Below are 23,016 nucleotides of genomic sequence, written 5' to 3' on the forward strand. Positions count from 1 at the left end.
AGTCTGATCTCAAGGTTATAACAACATGGATCACGGTGACAAGTTCTACATAAATGGTCATAACCTTTTGGCCTGAAACAGGTAGGGGAAGCAGCATTATGATCACTGCAGTTGCTGTGACCGTTTACCAGCATGTGAGGATTAACCCTTACCTCCAGATTATAAACCGAAGTCATAAATGGTGAGGTCACATCTTCAGTTAAAGATGGAGCTATAGTCTTTGACATGTCTTCAGTTTGCTACCCCCTTTTACTAGCACCAATTCTGTCTTATCTGGGTTGACCTTCAGCCAGCAATCCCTCATTCATGCCCCAGATACTGGATAAGGCATTTAATAATGGATTATGGGTAGGATTTTCAAAAGAACTCAGCAGTGCCCTAACTCTACTATCATTCAAGCCAATGGTAAAACTGTTGTTGAATTCATTGAGAGTAGAGTTAGGCCAATGCTGCGCCGTATGATTACATACACAAAATATGTTAAAATAACGTCCTTTTAAGGTTGCAAAGTCAACCAGTTGAAAATGAAAAGAAAGCTAAGAACAATATCTTAATGAATGTGTACAAAAGGACAAAATGAGGATTGCATGGACAACTTTAATTCTGACATTTCCTAATTCTCAAGTGCTTGGTTTTGCACCCAAAATAATGTTGTTCTTATAATGTAGTTTTTGTATGTCATTTCCTAGAGAATGTTTTTTTAAGAAAAAAGTTTTAAAAAAAACCCTTAAATTCAATTACTGTGGTTCCCACATCATCCATAGGGTTCAGCCAGCAAACCTCCAGCCCAGACATCTACCTCTTGAGCTATGGGACTAAATAAATTAGGTGGCAACAGGAGAAGGCTGTTCCTCCAAGAGGGGGTTATGAGCCACTGAGGCCATATGCAAGGTCCAGGAGTTGCAGGAAGGAACCTGGCCTGGCTATCTCCTCCAGCACATCCTCCCTGCAAGGAGTTGGGATGCTCCTATCCCATGTAGAGTCCTCAGGGTGGGGAATGGTTTGTTGGAGCCATGTGCTGGTTCTGGAGAATAGGCTTAGTGGAGCCTGGCCCAGCCCAGTTCCTCTATCTTGACCCCTGTGGGGGTTGGGGGGATGCGGCTGCTGCTCTGATGCAGTTTGGTGCCCATTCTTTTTGAAATGTTTGTGTCCATTTGTTTTGATATCATGCATGGTGCCAGAATTTTTCTAAGGAACGCAAATGATGGAAGGGGAGATAGTGACTTGTCCAAAGTTATCTCAGCCACAACCTCAGGACCTTTTTATAATGGGAAAATGTTAGTCAACCTAAATAAAGGGGGTCACTACCAGCTCCCGATAATTATTTTTTAAACTTCTATTTTTTTTTACAGGGTTAAGCCTTGTACAGCGTTTAAGACCAGACTTCAAGCGAAAATATTCCTCTATGTTTGATGATAACACTGTTACTGAATACATCTACCACTGCAATGTACAGTCACCCAGGTGAGCATAAATTTGCCAAAATATTTTTGAAATTAATCTGTTTCCTAATTCAACCGCCACCCTTCTCCTCCTCCCTCAGCGCTCCCAGTAATGCATGCGCACTGGCTTTTTATTGTAGGGTTGTTTGTTAGGCTACTAGCATTTAATGTGTTAATTTTAAAAGCAAAACATTATTGAACTTTGCTTGTTCATTTATCTATTTGCAATCCTAATTTTAGGTCTACCAAGTTTGATTTTGTTGCCTTTTTTTTTCTTTTAAACTTTGGATGAGCACTTGGGAGCTAAGTTTCAATCAAAAGGATGTTCTTATAAGAATGCCCCACTGGGTCATACCAATGGTCTATCTAGCCTAGTATCCCGTCTTCCAACAGTGACCAGCATCAGATACTTCAGGGATAATGAACAGAACAGGGCAATTTTGAACCATCTCCTGTCGTATAGGCCCACCTTCTAGCAGTCAGAGGTTTAGGGACATCCAGAGATGGGGTTGCATCTGTGACCATCTTGGCTAATAGCCATTCATGGACCTGTTCTCCATGAACTTACCTAATTCTTTTTGAACCCAGAATCTTGTATTGCCAACTTCACATAGCAGGAAGTCACCAGACAGACCCCGAAAAGTCGCTAGATGTAGCTGTTTAAGCACTCAAGAGTCAAAAATGTCACAAAATAAAATTTCTAGAGAACTGATTGTGTGTGTGTGTGTGTATACACACTCACCCAGGCAAGTACATTCACAAAATCATTCACAAGCAGCTCAATAGTGTTAATAAAATCTATTCCATGTTCTTCTTACTACATTCTGACATTACTAAAGTCAATGTCATTATGTTTTGATTGAGCATGTCCTCGGAAGGATTCGCATTCCAGGGCTGCTTGGGCTGAGATCACTAATCTGCAGGCGAGGAAAAGAAGTTTATGGAGGATAATTAAATATTTTGCTAAAGCCAGGCACATTTTGGAGAGAGCAGCACATTAACCAAGGCTTGTTTTTATCCAAAGGTGTTCTTTCTCGCTGCTCTGTAGTAGGTAGTGTAACCTGTGATGCAGGGGAAGATCACTAATGAAGTGAGCAGGGCGGGGGAGGCAGGTTAGCCGGCAAGGCGAGCCGCGCGGATGGAAGGTGTGGTGGGATGAGACAGAGCCATGTGCCCTAATGGGGCGGGGGGACCGTGCTTCAAGGGATGAAGGCCTTACCACAGGATCAGAGGAGGAGCTAGCTTGATTTCAGTTCCCCTTTACTCCTTCCCTGACTTGGCCTGGGGTTAGCAGCCCAGCTGTTTTCAAAATATCAGACCCTGGAAGCAATGGGATTGGGATTAAATCTACCCTCTTGGCTCCCTGCAGCATCGAGTTCAGGTCAGGTGAATGCCCTCTTCCCCCTGGCTCTGGGCTCTCCCTTTCACTAACCTGTCAGCTCAAATCCAGGCTGGCAAGAAAGGGAGGCTTAGCTGAAATTAACCAATCCCAGCTGACCTGGGATGTGCTGTCTACTACGGAGCAGCGAGAAAGAACACATTTGGGTAAAAACAAGTCCTGACTAATATGCTGCTCTCTTCAAAGTGTGCCTGGCTTAGCAAAGTATTTAATTAGCCTCCACAAACTCCCTGGAATGCGATTCCTTCCAAGGACATGCTCAATTGAGACATAATGACATTGACTTGGTGTGCAACAGAATGTAGTAATTAAATTTATTAATCTTATTTGGGTTATTGCTGATTATGTACTACATATATTGTGTTACTTTTAAACCAACATTTGTACTTTGGTTAATATAAGCATTCTACGCAGATGCACAGACAGTCTTTTATTATGTATTACATAATTTTAATATTAGCTTTAATAAAAATTTTAAATCTGTAAGAAAAATAAAAAATAAATAAGAGCATGGAATGGATTTTATTAACACTGTTGAGCTGCTTGTGAATGATTTTGTGACTATACATATTGGTGACTTCTTTCTCTGAATGTCACTGTAATTGGCAGTGGAAGTCACTAGATTTGTCACCGGTCACTTTGAAACTTATTTTCTCGCTAGGGAAACCAAAGAGTCACTAAATCTAGTGACAAAGTAGCTAAGTTGGCAACAACACTGGTTATACTTTTGGCCTTCACAACATCCCCTAGCAATGAGTTGGACAGGTTCAGTGTGCATGAGTGAAGAAGGACTTCCTTATGTTTGTTTTAAACCTGCTGCCTATTAATTTCATTTGGAGACCCCTGGTTGTTGTGTTATGTAAAGGGGTAAATAACACTTCCCTATTCACTTTCTCCACACCACTCATGATTTTATAGATCTCTATCATATCTCTTCCCTCCTCCAGTCATTTCTCTTTAAAGTGGAACAGTCCCACTCTTTAATTTCTCCTCGTATGGAAGCTGTTCAATGTCCTAATCATTTTGTTGCCCTTGTCTTGTACCTTTTCTGATTCTATTATCTTTTTTCAGGTAAGACTACCAGAACTGCATGCAGTATTCCAAGTGTGGGTGTGCCATAGATTTATATATTTATTTATATATTTAACGATATTTTCTGATTTATTATCTATCCCTTTCCTGATTGTTGCTAACATTCTGTTAAGTTTTTTCACTACTACTTCACATTGAGCAGATGACTTTCAGAGAACTCTATGATGACTTGAGATCTTTCTTCAGTGGTAACAGCTAATTTAGATTCCATAATTTTGTATGTATAGTTGAGTTTATTGTTTCTAATGTGTGTTACTTTGCACTTATTTCATTTGACATTTTAAGTGGTGAAACTGCTTTCAAGAACATGACTGTTCCTTATGGATGGGCAAAAAGGCCAATGTTACAGCGGATCGCTCACATGCATCAAGATATTCCTATCACTGTGATTTATGGAGCACGTTCTTGTATAGATGGCAATTCTGGTAGTACCATCCAGTCTCTGCGACCAAATTCATACGTAAAGACAGTAGTAAGTGAATTTTTCTAGCCCTTGTTTTTTCCTTTTTATGGGTTTGTGTAAATTGTGTCCATTCTTTGCCCTATCTAGTGCCAGCCCTGGAATTGTAGTCTTACAGTTTAAAACTCTGGATAGGATATCTGATTTGATTTCTATAACAGAAAAAGGGTGGGAGAAAATAAATATTCCTCTTTGAGTGCTTACACATGTTCATTCCAATGTAGGTATGTGCATGTCCAGAGCACAGTTGCTAGAAATGTTTCCCTTACTCGTATCTGTTGGGTCGGCTCTAGCGCCCTCTGGTGTGGTGCACTCATATCGCCAGTATAAGGGGCCCTGCCCTGTTTCAGTTCCTTCTTACCACCTGTGATGGTTGCTGAAACCTCTCATTGCTTAGACAATCTCCTTATAGTGGTTTTCCTAACCTTTTAGTGTAAATAATTCTCACTTTTTAGTAGTTAGTTTTTACATAGATTGGACGTCTCTGCTCTTAGATAACAGAGTTGTCCTTTGTCCCAGTGCCGAGGCGTGCCTCGGTCACTGGGGTTTAAGCCTTGTGCGTCATGCAGGAGGTCTGTGCCTTTGAGCAACCCGCACTCAAGCTGTCTCAAGTGCTATGGGGTAGCTCATAGGAAGGACAGTTGCCAAATTTGTAAAGAGTTCAAGCCCCGGACTGAGAAGGACTGCTCTTTCAAAGGTCCTCCTTATGGAGACAGCTTAAGAACAGATTCAGAGCTGCGCTCAGAGTCAGCACCGAGCACCTCTGCCTCAGTGCAGCGTGTTCCTCTATCAACACAAGTCACCCAGCACCAATCATCTTCACCGGTGACAGGAGAAGAGCCGGTCTCTGGTGCAAAAGGACAAAGGAGACCGGGAGAGGGAGAGACCTGTACTGGGCCTCTCTTCATCCCTGGTGCCACACTGCCAGGTGCCCACAGTCCCGATATCAGAGCGTCCTACGTCACCCACTCAGGACCACAGTACTGGGTATTTTACAGTCCCGTCGACCCCAAAGCCTTTGCAGCTGAAAGGGATCTTCTAACCCTGCCAGTACTAGGCTCCCTGGAGGGTCAAGACTCGGCTCCATCAGTGCCCCCAAGCAGCAGGGAATTGACACCAGCACCTCAGCCAGAACTGTGTCAGATGTCCAAGGGGGAACCCTTGCTGAGAGCCTCAAGAGCCCTTGAGCAGCCTTCTCCGACACCCGGGGGCATGGCGCTGCCTTGGCCTCTGCAGCGCACCTCTTAGTCCTCAGCAGACTCAGAGGCGGAAGTGTACTGCCCCGCCAAAGCAGCCAACCCTTCTGCTCCCCAGGCCATTCCGACTCCATCATGGCACTGAGTTCATAGGGGCCTCCGGGTGCATGGCCACCATACCCAGGGGGCCCCACTACCATGCAGTGGCCTTTTTGGAATCATTGGGGGTTTCACCCACCTCAAGCTACCCTGTCAAGACGCTCTTATTCGGTCATCTCGGAGGCTAGAGCACCCTGATACTGTGCAAAGGTACTCCGGTACCAAACGCTGCACCAAACCCTAAGAAGAAGCCCTGCAAGCTCCTGCAGACAGCAGAGGCAGCAATTGAGGCTCCCCAACAAGCTTTAGCCGCCGCCACCTCCTCCTCCACTCCAGGTGAGGCCGCAGTGGCACCTGGGATCTCTCCACCTCCAGATGGCCATAAGGGGTATCAGGACCTACTAAACAGGTAGTCTCAAGCCTAGGGGTCCAAACAGAGGTAGTTAAGGAGGTTACACACGGCCTCCTGGATAGTCTGTCACAAGCAGGCCCATCCAGAGTGGCTCTGCTGCTACACGATGCCATCATGGACCCTATTAAAGCCCTGTGGCAAACTCCTGCCTCCCTTCCACTGATGGCGAAATGCTCAGAGCGTAAATACTTTGTTCCGGCCAAGGGGTGTGAGTTCCTCTTCTCCACCCCCATCCCTCCTGGGATCATTGGTGGTTGTGGCACCCAAAGAGCAAGACCACCAGGGACAGCAGAGCTCTGTGCCAAAGGCAAAGGACCCTAAAAAGCTAGACCTCTGAGTGTAAGGCTTACCCATCAGAGGGCCTGAAACTTTGTATAGCAAACCAGCAGGCCCTGCTGGGGCACTACAGCTTCAACATGTGGGAATCCTTGATTAAATTCAAGGATCTTCTCCCCCAGACAGGCATTTTCCTCCATAATTGGGGAAGGGAAAACTGTAGCTCAAGGTTCCCTGCAAGCAGCCCTGGATGCCGCTGACTCCATGGCCAGATGGAGAGTGACTGTGGTGACGATGCATAGGAGCTCCTGGTTGCAATCCTCAGGTCTCCCTCAGGAGGTACATCCAGGACTTCCCATTTGGAGGATTGTCGCTCTGCTCAGAGCAGATGGATGCTAGACTGCATGGCCTCAAGGACTCCCAGATGACCTTGAAATCCCCAGGACTCTATGTACCAGCAAGGACCGCAGGCCACAGCAGCCAAGCTGTTACTTCCCTCAAACAACCTGTCAGGGCCAACGGAAGAGAAGGAACAGAGGGTTTAGGTGAAGGCCCCATCCGCAGTCATCCTCGACAGACCCTGTTCAGTTGGCTCCCAGACACCCCGGGTCATCAAAACATTCTTTTTGATGAGACGATTGAGGTTGACATCACAATACCTTCTACACAGGATCCAGGTTACCCCCTCTACCCCCAACCATATTCCAACCACCTTTCCCATTTCTTGGATGCCTGGACCCAGATAACTTCAGACAGCCTGGGATACACCATAAAACTGGGTTACACCATCCAATTCTTGTCCACCCCACCTTCTCACTGGTCCTCTCTGTCTCTCTTTAGGGACCCTTCTCATGAGCTCCTGTTGGAACGAGAAGTCCAGTCCCTCCTTTGGGTGGGAGCTGTGGAACAAGTTAGAGTCATAGACTTTAAGGTCAGAAGGGACCATTATGATAGTCTAGTCTGACCTCCTGCACAATGCAGGCCACAGAATCTCACCCACCCACTTCTGTAATAACTCCCAAACCTATGTCTGAGCTATTGAAGTCCTCAAATCATGGATTAAAGACTTCAAGGTGCAGAGAATCCTCCAGCAAGTGACTCATGCCCCACACTGCAGAGGAAGGTGAAAAACCCCCAGGGCCTCTGCCAATCTGCCCTGGAGTAAAATTCCTTCCTGACCCCAAATATGGCGATCAGCTAAACCCTGAGCATGTGTGCAAGACTCACCAGCCAGACACCCAGGAAAGAATTCTCTGTAATAACTCGGATCCCACCCCATCTAACATCCCATCACAGGCCATTGGGCATATTTACCACTAATAGTCAAAGATCAGTTAATTGCCAAAATTAGGCTATCCCATCATACCATCCCCTCCGTAAACTTATCAAGCTTAGTCTTGAAGCCAGATACGTCTTTTGCCCCCACTGCTCCCCTTGGAAGGCTGTTCCAGGACTTCACTCCTCTGATGGTTAGAAACCTTCATCTAATTTCAAATCTAAACTTCCCAATGGCCAGTTTATATCCATTTGTTCTCGTGTCCACATTGGTACTGAGCTTAAATAATTAGTCTCCCTCCCTGGTATTTATCCCTCTGATATATTTATAGAGAGCAATCATATCTTTCCTCAGCCTTCTTTTGGTTAGGCTAAACAAGCCAAGCTCTTTGAGTCTCCTTTCATAAGACCGGTTTTCCATTTCCTAGTAGCCCTTCTCTGTACCTGTTCCAGTTTGAATTCGTCCTCCTTAAACATGGGAGTCTAGAACCGCACACAATATTCCAGATGAGGTCTCACTAGTGCCTTGTATAACAGTACTAACACCTCCTTATCTCTACTGGAAATACTTAGCCTGATGCATCCCAAGACCGCATTAGGTTTTTTCACGGCCATATCACATTGGTGGCTCATACTCATCCTGTGGTCTACCAATACTCAGAGGTCCTTCTCCTCCTCTGTTACTTCCAGATGAGTCCACAGCTTATAACACAAATTCTTATTATTAATCGCTAAATGCATGACCTTGCACTCTTCACTATTAAATTTCATCCTGTTACGATTACTCCAGTTTACAAGGTCATCCAGATCTTCCTGTATGATATACCGGTCCTTCTCTGTATTGGCAATACCTCCCAGCTCTGTGTCATCTGCAAACTTTATTAGCACACTCCCACTTTTTGTGCCAAGGTCAATAATAAAAGATTAAATAAGATTGGTCCCAAAACCGATCCCTGAGGAACTCCACTAGTAACCTCCCTCCTGCCTGACAGTTCATCTTTCATTATAACCCTTTGTGGTCTCCCTTTTAACCAGTTCCTTATCCACCTTTCAATTTTCATATTGATCCCCATCTTTTCTAATTTAACTAATAATTTCCCATGGGGAACCATATCAAATGCCTTACTGAAATAAAGGTAAATTAGATCCACTGTGTTTCCTTTGTCTAAAAAAATCTGTTACCTTCTCAAAGGCGGCGATCAGGTTGTTTTGGCATGATCTACCTTTTGTAAAACCATTTTGTATTTTGTCCCAATTACCATTGACCTCAATGTCGTTAACTACTTTCTCCTTCAAAACTTTGTCCAAGACCTTACATACTACAGATGTCAAACTAACAGGCCTGTAGTTACCCGGATGACTTTTTTTCCCCTCTTTTCTTAAAAATAGGAACAACATTAGCAATTCTCCAGTCATACGGTACAGCCCCTGAGTTTACAGATTCATTAAACATTCTTGCTAATGAGCTTGCAATTTCATGTGCCAGTTCCTTTAATATTCTTGGATGAAGATTATCTGGGCCCCCTGATTTAGTCCCATTAAGCTTTTCGAGTTTCGCTTCTACCTCGGATGTGGTAATATCTACCTCCATATCCTCATTCCCATTTGTCATGCTACCATTATCTCTAAGATCCTCTTTAGCCTTATTAAAGACTGATGCAAAGTATTTGGTTAGATATTGGGCCATGCCTAGATTATCCTTAACCTCCACTCCATGCTCAGTGTTTAGCAGTCCCCCTTCTTCTTTCTTTGTTTTCTTCTTCTTTATATGGCTATAGAACCTTTTACTATTGGTTTTAATTCCCTTTGCAAGGTCCAACTCTACATGGCTTTTGGCCTTTCTTACTTTATCCCTACATGTTCTGACCTCAATAAGGTAGCTTTCCTTGCTGATCCCTCCCATCTTCCACTCCCTGTCTGCTTTTTGCTTTTTCTTAATCACCACTCTGAGATGCTTGCTCATCCAGCTTGGTCCACAACTCCTGCCTATGAATTTTTTTTCCCTTTCTTGGGATGCAGGCTTCCGATAGTTTCTGCAACTTTGAAGTAATTCCAGGCCTCCTCCGCCTTTAGATCCACAAGTTCCTCAGTCCAATCCACTTCCCTAACTAATTTCCTTAATTTTTTAAAGTTAGCTCTTTTGAAATAAAAACCCTAGTCACAGATCTGTTTTTGTTTATCCTTCCATTTAGTTTGAACTGAATTAGCTCATGATCGCTCGAACCAAGATTGTCCCCTACAACCATTTCTTCTATGAGTTCTTCACTACTCACCAAAAGCAAATCTAAAATGGCATCCCCTCTTGTTGATTCAGCAACTATTTGGTGAAGGAATCCATCAGCTTTCACATCCAGGAAAATCTGAGCCCTATTATTATTACTAGCACTTGTCCTCCAGTCTATATCTGGGAAGTTAGTTTCCCATGATCACACAATTCCAATTAGTATTTACTTCATTGAACACATTAAAGAGGGCTCTATCCATATCCAAATTGGATCCTGGTGGTCTATAGCACACCCCAAGCACTATCCCAGGGGAGGCTCTAGTAGCGTTCTTCCCTGATGTGATTTTTGCCCAGACAGACTCTTATTCATTCCATCACTTCTTATTTCTTTACAGTCTACCTCATCATTGATATACAATGCTACTCTACCACCTTTGCCTTTATTTCTGTCTTTTCTAAACAGCACATACCCTTCAATACCTGTACTCCAGTCATGACTACTATTCCACCATGTTTCTGTTATCCCTATAATATCTGGTTTCACTTCCTGCACCAGTAACTTAGTTCCTCCATTTTGTTACCTAGGCTCCTCGCATTGGTGTACAAACATCTTAATTTTTGCTGTTTGGCCTCGCTCATATTCTTTACCCGATTAGGCAGAGACATTCTACAGCCAGTATGACCTATTAGACTGGTATCCACACTGCCCTTCCTCCTTATGTCCGTTCTCCTACCCACGACTGTATCCTTTCTTCATTTTCTTCCCTCTCAGTGTTAAAATCTGGCGTAGAGATTACCTGGACATCTCCCAAATTCCTAGTTTAAAGCTCTCTTAATGAATTGTGCCAGCCTCAATCCTAGAAGTCTATTTCCCTCCCTGCTCAGGTGAAGTCTATCCCGAGAGAATGGTCCTCTGTCCATGAATGCCTCCCAGTGGCCATACATCCCAAAGCCCTCCTTATAGCACCACTGCCTGAGCCATCTGCTGATCATCATAACCTTGTCACACCTTTGTTGCCATTCTCTAGGAACAGGCAGAATCCCACTGAAGATCACCTGAGCCTCGATTTCCTTAAGCGTCTTCCCCAGCCTGGCATAGTCTCCCTTCATACGTTCCAGTGAGAATCTAGCCATATCATTTGTTCCCACATGAAGGACAATCAGTGGATTCTTTCCTGCTCCCGTTAGGATCCTCTTCAGCCTCAGGTCCACATCCCGTATCTTAGCACCCAGCAGACAGCACATCCTTCTGTTCTCTGGATCAGGTCTGGTTACAGGCCTGTCTATTTTTCTCAGTAAGGAGTCCCCAATCATGTAGACCTGCTTTTTCCTGGTGATAGTGCGATTCTCCAGTCTATCTCCTGTTCCCTGTGGCTGCGAGTCCTCTTGATTCCTATTCTCCCTTGCAATCCTCTGCAACCCATCACCTGAGAGGAAAGGGGTTCTATTCCCACTATTTCCTAATTCTGAAAGCCATGGGGGGTGTCTCAGACCCATTTTAGACCTGCCCAGTCTCCACTGATTTCTAAAGAACCTGAAGTTCCACATGGTCTCCTTGGTCTCCATCATCTCTTCATTGGATCCCAGGAATTAGTATTTCACCCTCGATCTAAAGGATGCTTACTTCACATTTCGATCTTCTCTGTTCAGACATTTCTTAATATTTGTAGTGAACCAAAGTCCCTTCCAGTTCATGGTGCTCCCTTTTGGCCACCCTGCAAGTTTTCACAAAATGTCTGGCAGTAGTAGTGGCCTTCCTAAGGAAAAAGAGAGTCTACGTATTTCCATACCTGGACGACTGGCTGATCAAGGGCTGGTCCAGAACTCAAGTAGAGCCCGACATCCATCTCCTTCAATTAACTTCCTATGTATTAGGCCTTCTACTGAACTTTCCTGATCCCAGTCCAAAAGATCAAGTTTATAGGGGCAAAACTCGACTCAGTGCAAGCGAGGGCTCTGCTTCCAAACGACCGATTCCTCACAATTGCATTCCTGATACGATCTTTCCGAAGCTATCCAATCATGATCGCACAAAAGTGCTTGAGTCTCCTGGGCCACATGGCATAGTGTACATATGTAATGCAACATGTAAGGCTAATACTCAGACCCCTGCAAGCCTGGCTAGCCCTGGTCTACTCCCTCTCTCGCCATCACCTGGACTCAGTTCTCACGGTCCCAGCCTCATCTTGTGACTGGACAATGGTGACTGGACAGCCCCACGGTATGCGCGAGGGTACCCTTCTCAAGACCTCACCCATCCCTGTCCCTGGAATGTGACACATCAGCCCTCCGTTGGGCAGCCCACTTAAGACCCATCAGAACCCAAAGCCTTTGGGCCCAAGAAGAGCTCTCCCTGCAGATCAATGTCAGGGAATTCAGGGCAGTATGTCTAGCATGCCAGGCATTTCTACCTAACTTGACAGGCAAATCTCTTTCAGTGCTCACGGACAATACAATGGCTATGATCTACATAAATAGATAGAGTGATGCATGTTCTTCCCCCCTGTACCAGGAAGCATTCTGCCTGTGGGTACTCTGCATCGATCACGACATCACTGTAGAAGCATCCTATCTTCCTGGGACTCAGAACCAGCTAGCAGATCACCTCAGCTAGTCTCTCTCCTCTCACCATGAATGGTTTCTCCATCCAGACATTGTAAGGGACATCTTCTGATGGCGGGGGACTCCCCTTATAGACCTGTTTGCCACCTGATCCAACAGGTAATGCCATCAGTTCTGTTTCCTGAGGGGCCACAACTGGGGTCTCTCAGAGATGCGTTCCTGTTACCATGACAAGGCACCTGTACTGTGCTGTCCCTCCTATCCAGTTGATCCACTAGTTTCTGATGAAGATCAAGCGGGACGGAGCGTGGGTTATCCTCATGGCCCTGGCAGCACTGGTTATTCATCCTACTAGGTATGTCCATGGAGACAACCCTGCAACCCCTGTCGCACACAGGCATAATATCCCAGGATCACGGTCGACTGTTGCACCCAAACCCTCATGTCGCTGCACCTGGATGACTGGAAGCTCCACGGCTGAATCCAGAAGAGCAAGTTTGCTCGGAGCAAGTCCGCAAAGTCCTAATGAGCGGTAGAAAGCCTTCCACCAGAGCTATCTACCTGTCCAAATGGAAGAGGTTCTCCAGCTAGTGTTCACAACTGCCTCTGCAGTTTTCTCTGCATCTCATTCTAGACTACCTGCTGTCGCTAAGACAGCAAGGGCTAGCCTTTTCCTCAGTAAAGCTTCATCTAGCGGCCATCTCTGCCTTCCATCCCAAGATCGACAACTGTTCTATCTTTTCACATGACATAGTAGTCTGGTTCCTCAAAGGCCTGGAGATGGTATTCCTCCAAGTTAGATATCCCACCCCCCGTGGGACCTAAACCAAGTCCTGTCAAAACTCATGGGACCCCCATTGGAACCACTGGCAACATTCTCGCTGTTACGCCTCTTTTGGAAAGTAGCCTTCCTGGTGGCCATCGCTTCAGTCAGATAGGTTTCCTAAAAATGAGCTCTCACTTCAGAGCCCCCATACAGAGTCTTTTTTAAGGACACAACCCATCTGCGACAGCACCCATCGTTCGTTCTGAAAGTTGTATCACAGTTTCATTGGGGTCAAACAGTTTTCCTGCCAGTGTTTTACCCTAAACCACATGAGAGCAGGGAGGAACAGCACCTCCACTCATTAGATGTTGTGTGCGCTCTGGCCTTCTACAATACAAAGTACCAAACCATTCTGCAGATACATTCAGCTGTTCATAGCAATAGCAGAAAGGATGAAAGGTCTCCCCATTTCTGCACAGCAAATCTTATAGTGGATCACTTTGTGTATCAAGGCATGTTACACCCTCACGAACATTTAGCCCCCAGCTAACTTAATAGCTCACTCTACAAGTTTGCAAGCCTCTTCTGCTGCTTTTTTTTAGCACATTCCAATTCAGGACATGTGCAAGGCGGCAACCTGGTCATCAGTTCATACCTTCACAATGTACTGTGTCATTACACAACAGGCTTGAGGCAATGCCAGTTTTGGCTGGGCTGTGTTACAGTCAGCCTGCCCTTGATTTCCAAACCCACCTACAGGACAACTGTTTGTGTGTCACCTACATTGGAACGGACATGTGAAAGCACTCAAAGATGAAAAAACTGTTCCTAACCTTCCTGTAACTGTTGTTTTTCAAGATCTGTTGCACATGTCCATTCCAAAACCCACCCTCACTCCCCTCTTAAGAGGCAGTTGGCAAGAAAAAACTGAAGGAGGGCAGGGCCCCTTATTACCAGCACTTTGAGCACCGGATACCAGAGGGTGTTAGAGCCAACCCAACGGATACCACTAAGGGAAAAATTTCCAGTAACTGTGCTTGGGGCGCGCACACACCTACATTTGAATGGATATGTGCAACACAGACAGTTACAGAAAGGTCAATAACTCTTCATCTCCATTTTTTTCATGTGGGGGAACTTGGGCTCAAGTCAAAAGGAAGTTTGGTTGTGGCATTCAGAACTGAGCCACATTTCTTCCTAATTTCCAATCCAGGTACTTAACCATAGGGTCATTTTTCCTCTCTAAGAAAGCATGAACTCTACAGTGTTCTAATGAAATGTGTTTTGTAAAGAAAAAATACCTACAGTCTAAATTTACATACTACTTAATCAAGGAATCTTCAATGTGATAAATTGTTCCAATCATTTTGTGTAGTGCGAACATTTTTTATGAGTAACTGTTTTCTTCTGAAGTTTTGGAAGTGCCCTCATCTGAATCATTGCAGAAATATTGAATTTTGTCATTCCAGCCAATGTGGCTTTACTTATATATGTGAGGAGAGCTACTCTTTCAGATGTGTGTGCTTACATCCTAGATTAATATTTACACACACACAGAGGCCACTTTTCTAATGAACTAAATGAAATTTACTATTATCATTGATACTCAGAATCATACTAGACATCTGTGACTGTTGAATATGGATGTACGAGTTACTTTTATGAGTTGGTCAGATCTTAGAATATGCTGGATATCGTATTACTGTTGTGTGGTCTTCCGGATGTGACTGACCAGTAACTTGCCCAAACATGTTCTAGACATAATATATTGTAGGTCATGAAGTTGAACAAAAGATTGTAATGACTATTCACGTGTATCAGAAGTAGGTATACGAAGAAGGGAGTGTGGACAAGATGAGATTTTTCTCTCTTAATTTCCTGATTCTATAATTCACTCATAAATACCGCCCAATACAGTATAGGAGGATTAGGGAAAGTCAGATCCTTCTAAAGAGCACTTCTGCTCTTCCTGAAGTAGTGACATGTTTGCGAATAAAAATATATTTATCAAAAGTGATCTGTTATGGCTTAACAAGCAGACTTCCTATAACAGAAGTTACTGTTAGGGAGTGGGGAGTAGAAGGGTAGGACATGCGTGAGTCATGCAAAGAGGTATAACCAATCTGGTCTGAGGGACAGGAGGGCTAATTTAATGTCCTATTCTAATTCAGGTTAACATTTTGTCAGCCAAGATGTGGGTTATAAAAGGCAAATGCAACACGGAAAGAAAAATGGGGACACTGAAAGGCATCCTTTAGGGTGACAGAGAGGCTTCTTCCAATGTCTCTCTTTAGGTAGTAAAGTGTCTCCCCAGCAATGTTTATTCTAATATCTAACTAGATCTCGTTATTTCTAATTACATTTTATTTTGTGACTGTTTCTTAACTTCCTAGTATTTCTCTTCTCTTAAGATAACTTTTCTCAATTCCTAGAGAGTTAGTAATCCAAAACAGTAATTGTCCCTCCGAAGTGCAAGTGAATTGTAATTTCAGGGAAGGCGGGCTCAAAAGGGGATAATGCCTCGGTATAAAATTAAGTACAAATTGTTCAGGTGCCTTTCCCATAGAGTACTGTAAAATGGCCTGCTTTACCAGTCTGGGCATGGAGAGAACTAAATTACAGAAGTATCAGGTGTAGTTGCAAATGGCCCTTAGTTATATCTTTTTAGTAAAATTATCTATTCAGGAGGGTGCCAGCAGATGTGATTTTCAGCATCTGACTTTACTTTTTTCCCTGATTATCATAGAAGTTAATTTAGAGAGTTGAAATGACAAACAAGCTGCTGCCACAGTCTAGAAAATCCTCAGCAATTAAAGCCCTCAGTCAGTTCTTAATCATCTATTGTCATGCTCTTTCAGTCTTTCCCAGAGCATACATTTCATATGAGATGAAAAACATTCAGACATTCTGTGTTTAGATGGGAAGGAGTCAAAGAACCATTGTCCACATTTTTTTGGGAGAGTTGGAGCTGCATTTTGGTAGAAAGCTTAACATGTAAAGCACAATTTCAAGTTGGTTTGCAGAGGCTCACTTCCACTTAAACTTTTTTGGCATTAAAGCAAGTTATTGAATAAACAGTAGTTTTACTCTCTTTTTTCCTTTTGTTTATTCCTATGTAATAATGGTTCCTCAATAGAAAGAATAAACTGAGGGTGAAATAGGAAGAAAGTTTGCACCTCCTTTGCAGTTGCTTGTTACCTCCTCATGCTGGAAGCCAGTCTCACAGCTGAATCCATATGGATTGAGTGCAATAGGCTGTGTGAGAAAGTTCTTCCTCTGCCTTGGTGGGTCCTGTGCTTATTGGCGGATTTGTTTGCCTCAGAGATTCACTGCAGCCCTCAGTTTCGCCACTTTTGCTAGTGGCTCAAACCTGCCGTCCACTCAGCTAACCTCATCACTGGCCACATGGGGGAACAGAGAACAATCCCCACAGTCTCTGTGTCCCACCTAGTGGGTCGGGGACAGGCCAGATCCCTTTCCAATTTAGACCTTCCCTTCTGGTGTTTCTCACAGACCAGGTCAACTCCTCCTGTGTCCAATCAGGAGTTGGCGGGGATGGGGGAGAACCCGGGCCCACCCTCTATCCCAGGTTCCAGCCCAGGGCCTTGTGGATAGAGCTGTCTACAATGTTCCCTGTATCAGCTGAGTCCCAGCTACAACTACCTGGGCTACTTCCCCATGGCCTTCTCCCAGTACCTTCTTTATCCTCACTGCAGGATCTTCCTCCTGAAGCCTGATCACGCTTGAACTCTTCAGTCCTCCAGCAGCAAACATTCTCACTCCTTGTACACCCCCCCTACTAACTGATGGGAGGTCCTTTTCAAACCAGGTGTCCAGATTAGCCTGCCTGCCATAATTGATTCTAGAAAGTTCTTAATTGGCTCCAGGTGTCTTAATTAGCTTGCCTGTCTTAATTGGTTCTAGCAGGTTCCTGATTGCTCTAGGGCAGCCCCTGCTCTGGTCACTCAAGGAACAGAAAACTGTTTATCCAATGGCCAGTATATTTGCCTTCTACCAGACTCCTGTACCCCACTGGTCTGGGTCTGTCACAGTTGTCAGTTTTTTAATCAATGTTCTCATCTAATGCACATTCTAACACTTGTTAGATTTGTCTGGTTTTAATATTAGCACTTGTAATGTAATGTACAGGAGCTGGCGCCAAGATTTAAAATAAAGGAACCTAAAGTTTTATAAGCTTCTACATCCACATTTAGATGTCTTAAGTAAGTGTTAGAAATTTTCCAAAGTAATGAGCACCTACCAGCTCCCATTGATCGCAGGCTTTTTAAAAATCAGGTTTCTGATTTAGGTGTAAAAGCCTGTTTGGAAATCCTGGCATGGTGTTTTTGTTCAGGGTGACCAAAGGAACTTGCAGTATGACCAGACATGGGGGAGAGTATGTCCTTCTCACTATGTAATAACAGACACATGATTATGTGTGAAGGTTTGGATATGTATTTATTTTTATTTTTCCTAATGTATGTTTTTCCCATGTCCTAGTGTTTCAGGATTTGTTGATGTTCTTGTTATTCTGACTTCTCTTTTTCTACTTCCTCCTCCCAGGCTATCCTTGGTGCTGGTCATTATGTGTATGCTGATCAACCTGAAGACTTCAATCAGAAAGTAAAAGAGATATGTGATTCTGTGGACTGACTGAATTCAGCTCTTTATAAAGTCTGATCATACATACAGTTTACTAGCAATACTTTGTAGAACATTACAAAAATTTAAAGAATGCAGAGCTAGTGGAGCAGGCTCTGTTTGCACACAGTTTCTTCCAAGAAGTCACCTGCACACTTAAACTACTTAGTGCCTTTTGAGTAGGGTATATTTTAAATGGAAACCTTGTACAGTTTACTTTAAGACTTGTCTTTAAATATTTAGAGATGTTGTTTGCCTGTCTGATATAGTGAAAATAGAAATAACTAATAGTTTTTAAACTGGGGAAAAAATTGAATTGATTGAAATTTGCAAAATTTTGAACACTTTAAATTATGTTGCATTCTAAATCTACCATAAGAATGTCTATACTAAGCCACTATATAAATAATATACTGTATAAAGATATGACTTGGTTACTTTATAAACATTCATACTTGGTAGGCCAATGCATTCATAGTAAGAATGTGAAATTAATATATTTCTTCTCTTTCGATCCCAAGACTTTATGTACAATATTTTAACATTTTATTTTGGCATGATGACAGATTATGAAGCAAGTGTCTGGAGAGTGTCAGGGCCAAAATAATTAGCACAGCTTGTCATTGGAAATAAGGTGCATTGAAGCTTACAGTACTTTTTTGCCTGTTGGATTCTATTATATACTTCACAAGACATTCTTCCATGTGTCTAATCTCCTAGGAAGCTTCAGTTTTAAGAGACAATGGTGTTGCTGACACTCATGCTTCCATTACAGATAAAATATGTTTGAATTTAATGACTTAAAATACAGAAGTTGCCCGCTAGTTGCACAACCTATTTTTATGTTGATACAATTATCGTAAGGTCTGTTGCCAGCCCAAATCTATTGGTTTTAGAATTGCCCATTTTGATTAATACCAGGAAATAACTGTCTGACTAATGAGATTAATCCTGATCTTTTGCTTTTGATATTAAGCCTGCCATTTTCTCACACATACAAATTTTTAGAATACTGAAACTAGTCTAATTGGAAATGCAACAGAATATTGGATCTTAGTAGCATCCTTATAGGAATGGATATTACTGGAATAAATAGTATCAATGAAATAAACAGTAGCATGTTTTGGGAATTCCTTCTTAAGTGTTTGACCAATTCAGTATTTCACAATTGGAGCAAATCTATTCTCTGGATCTTTACAAAAGTGTAGTTTGACATTAGTTTTCAGGTGCTTAGTAAAATACATTGAACAAAGTACTTTGACACTTTAAAGCCAAATTATGTGGTGTTTTTATTTTTTTAAAAAAGCAAGTTTACGTTTCCATTTGATTGTTGGAATAACTACTGAAAGTATCTTGCTCCTTTATATAAAATATTTAATGTTATCACCTTCTAAAGGTTTAAAAAGAATTTCTGGATATCTTTGCTTTCCATATTATGATTACATGTAACAAATTTTCTCATAGATTGTATTCCAGTAGAGCATAGTCTTTCTTCTTACTTTACTTACATGGTGCTATGAAAACATCAGACAGTCCTTGTGATTGCCTTGACTGGTGGTACTTATTATACATCTAAATTATTTAATTGCAATGAATTAGTAAATTAAATTGCATCTTTAATTAGCAAATCCAGATTTATATAAAACAGAACAATATTTTCTAAAATTCGATGTTCAAAATGGAGATACAGAACATCACATACATTTTTGTACATAGGTCATAAATTGGCAGCATGACTGATTGGTTAATGAATGCCTTGTTGGTGAATAGTTTTTTTTCCATAATTATCAGTCTAATTTGCATTGATAAACTGAACTCAGCTGAACATTTTGAATTACATACAGAAAGTGACACCAAAATGTATGGTGTCTCTTTTCTAACCAGTAAAAGGTGGAACACATTGTTAATAGGTTTCAGAGTAACAGCCGTGTTAGTCTGTATTCGCAAAAAGAAAAGGAGTACTTGTGGCACCTTAGAGACTAACCAATTTATTTGAGCATAAGCTTTCGTGAGCTACAGCTCACTTCATCGGATGCATACTGTGGAAACTGCAGAAGACATTATATACACAGAGACCATGAAACAATACCTCCTCCCATCCCACTCTCCTGCTGGTAATAGCTTATCTAAAGTGATCACTCTCCTTACAATGTGTATGATAATCAAGTTGGGCCATTTCCAGCACAAATCCAGGTTTTCTCACCCTCCGCCCCCCCCCCCCCCCACACACACACACACAAACTCACTCTCCTGCTGGTAATAGCCCATCCAAAGTGACCACTCTCTTTACAATGTGTATGATAATCAAGGTGGGCCATTTCCTGACAGCAGGATTGTCTGGCTATGTAGACTCCCTCCTCAGGCCCTACGCTACCAGCACTCTCAGCTACCTTCGAGACACCACTGACTTCCTGAGGAAACTACAATCCATCGGTGATCTTCCTGATAACACCATCCTGGCCACTATGGATGTAGAAGCCCTCTACACCAACATTCCACACAAAGATGGACTATAAGCCGTCAAGAACACTATCCCCGATAATGTCACCAGGCTAACCTGGTGGCTGAACTTTGTGACTTTGTCCTTACCCATAACTATTTTACATTTGGGGACAATGTATACCTTCAGATCAGTGGCACTGCTATGGGTACCCGCATGGCCCCACAGTATGCCAACATTTTTATGGCTGAATTAGAACAATGCTTCCTCAGCTCTCGTCCCCTAACGCTCCTACTCTACTTGCGCTATATTGATGACATCTTCATCATCTGGACCCATGGAAAAGAAGCCCTTGAGGAATTCCACCATGATTTCAACAATTTCCATCCCACCATCAACCTCAGCCTGGTCCAGTCCACACAAGAGATCCACTTCCTGGACACTACAGTGCTAATAAGCGATGGTCACATAAACATCACCCTATACCGGAAACCTACCGACCGCTATTCCTACCTACATGCCTCCAGCTTTCACCCTGACCACACCACACGATCCATCGTCTACAGCCAAGCTCTGCGATACAACCGCATTTGCTCCAACCCCTCAGACAGAGACAAATACCTACAAGATCTCTATCAAGCGTTCTTACAAACTACAATACCCAGCTGCTGAAGTGAAGAAACATTGATAGAGCCAGAAGAGTTCCCAGAAGTCACCTACTACAGGACAGGCCTAACAAAGAAAATAACAGAATGCCACTAGCCGTCACCTTCAGCCCCCAACTAAAACCCCTCCAACGCATTATCAAGGATCTACAACCTATCCTGAAGGATGACCCAACACTCTCAGAAATCTTGGGACACAGGCCAGTCCTTGCCTACAGACAGCCCCCCAACCTGAAGCAAATACTCACCAGCAACCACATACCACACAACAGAACCACTAACCCAGGAACCTATCCTTGCAACAAAGCCCGTTGCCAACTGGGCCCACATATCTATTTAGGGGACACCATCACAGGGCCTAATAACATCAGCCACACTATCAGAGGCTCGTTCACCTGCACATCCACCAATGTGATATATGCCATCATGTGCCAGCAATGCCCCTCTGCCATGTACATTGGTCAAACTGGACAGTCTCTATGTAAAAGAATAAATGGACACAAATCAGATGTCAAGAATTATAACATTCATAAACCAGTCGGAGAATATTTCAATCTCTCTGGTCAGGCAATTACAGACATGAAGGTCGCTATCTTACAACAAAAAAACTTCAAATCCAGACTCCAGCGAGAAACTGCTGAATTGGAATTCATTTGCAAATTGAATACTATTAATTTAGGCTTAAATAGAGACTGGGAGTGGCTAAATCATTATGCAAGGTAGCCTATTTCCCCTTGTTTTTTCCTACCCCACCCCCCCAGACGTTCTGGTTAAACTTGGATTTATGCTGGAAATGGCCCACCTTGATAATCATACACACTGTAAGGAGAGTGGTCAGTTTGGATGAGCTATTACCAGCAGGAGAATGAGTTTTGGGGGGGGGGGGGGTGGAGGGTGAGAAAACCTGGATTTGTGCTGGAAATGGCCCAACTTGATTATCATACACATTGTAAGGAGAGTGATCACTTTAGATAAGCTATTACCAGCAGGAGAGTGGGATGGGAGGAGGTATTGTTTCATGGTCTCTGTGTATATAATGTCTTCTGCAGTTTCCACAGTATGCATCCGATGAAGTGAGCTGTAGCTCACGAAAGCTTATGCTCAAATAAATTGGTTAGTCTCTAAGGTGCCACAAGTACTCCTTTTCTTTTTACGTTGTTAATACTTTCAGATAGCATTAATGTAGGGAGCTCCAGTTCGTCACATCTAAGGATGTAAGGAAGGGGAGAAAAGTTCTATGCCAAACATGAAAATTTCTCTAAATAGCTCTTGTTTTTCCAACTCACTGTGCTAGTAAAAATCACTGTTTATGTAAGTTTTGCACTATTAAAAAAAAATTGCATTAAATGCTTGTGTGTGTTTTCTGCTAAGAATATTTCTATTGGCAGTTGCTTTTCTAAAGATACTTGTGTGACTACTTTTGATTTCCAGAGGTTAATTACAGAAATTGAGCTAAGCCATCCAAAAATGTGTAAAGAGGAAATGTATAGGATGTGTTAATTTTTTACACGTCTCAAACTTCTTAGCATTACTTTGTGCTGAACTGGAGACTTGAGTATAGGTTAACAGGTAACTGAAAGGTTCCAGAACTTTGGCTATGCATACAAAGAAAATGTTTTTGTTTGTGTGTGTTGTTTGTTAAATGAAAGGAAATGTTAGCTCTCCTCCTCCTCCTGAAGGTTAATACTGCAGTTTTGAATGTAATCATATTCTGATGATATGTTTCAGAGTAACAGCCGTCTTAGTCTGTATTCGCAAAAAGAAAAGGAGTACTTGTGGAACCTTAGAGACTAACCAATTTATTTGAGCATAAGCTTTCGTGAGCTACAGCTCACTTCATCAGATGAATACTGTGGAAAGTGTAGAAGATCTTTTTATACACACAAAGCATGAAAAAATATCTTCCCCCACCCCACTCTCCTGCTGGTAATAGCTTATCTAAAGTGACCACTCTCCTTACAGTGTGTATGATAATCAAGGTGGGCCATTTCCAGCACAAATCCAGGATTTAACAAGAACGTCTGAGGAAGGAGTGGGGGGGGGGGGATGGAAAACAAGGGGAAATAG

The 23,016-nt window shown here is 42.9% G+C and overlaps 1 protein-coding gene across 2 annotated transcripts in view; it reads left to right on the plus strand.

Moving 5' to 3' along the window:
* Window positions 1–19,852, plus strand: part of ABHD5 (abhydrolase domain containing 5, lysophosphatidic acid acyltransferase) — a 44,495-nt gene extending 24,643 nt beyond the window's left edge. The window contains exons 5-7 of one of the 2 annotated variants that reach the window (XM_077811224.1): window positions 1,353–1,464; window positions 4,219–4,405; window positions 17,767–19,852. In XM_077811224.1, the coding sequence (XP_077667350.1) occupies window positions 1,353–1,464; window positions 4,219–4,405; window positions 17,767–17,856 (389 nt within the window). In that variant the 3' untranslated portion in view covers window positions 17,857–19,852. The remainder of the gene's footprint in view (window positions 1–1,352; window positions 1,465–4,218; window positions 4,406–17,766) is intronic. The other variant, XM_077811225.1, reaches the window with a different exon arrangement.
* The last annotated feature ends 3,164 nt before the right edge of the window (window positions 19,853–23,016 follow it).

Source organism: Eretmochelys imbricata, chromosome 2 (assembly GCF_965152235.1).
Source record: "Eretmochelys imbricata isolate rEreImb1 chromosome 2, rEreImb1.hap1, whole genome shotgun sequence".
NCBI classification, from domain to species: Eukaryota; Metazoa; Chordata; order Testudines; family Cheloniidae; genus Eretmochelys; species Eretmochelys imbricata.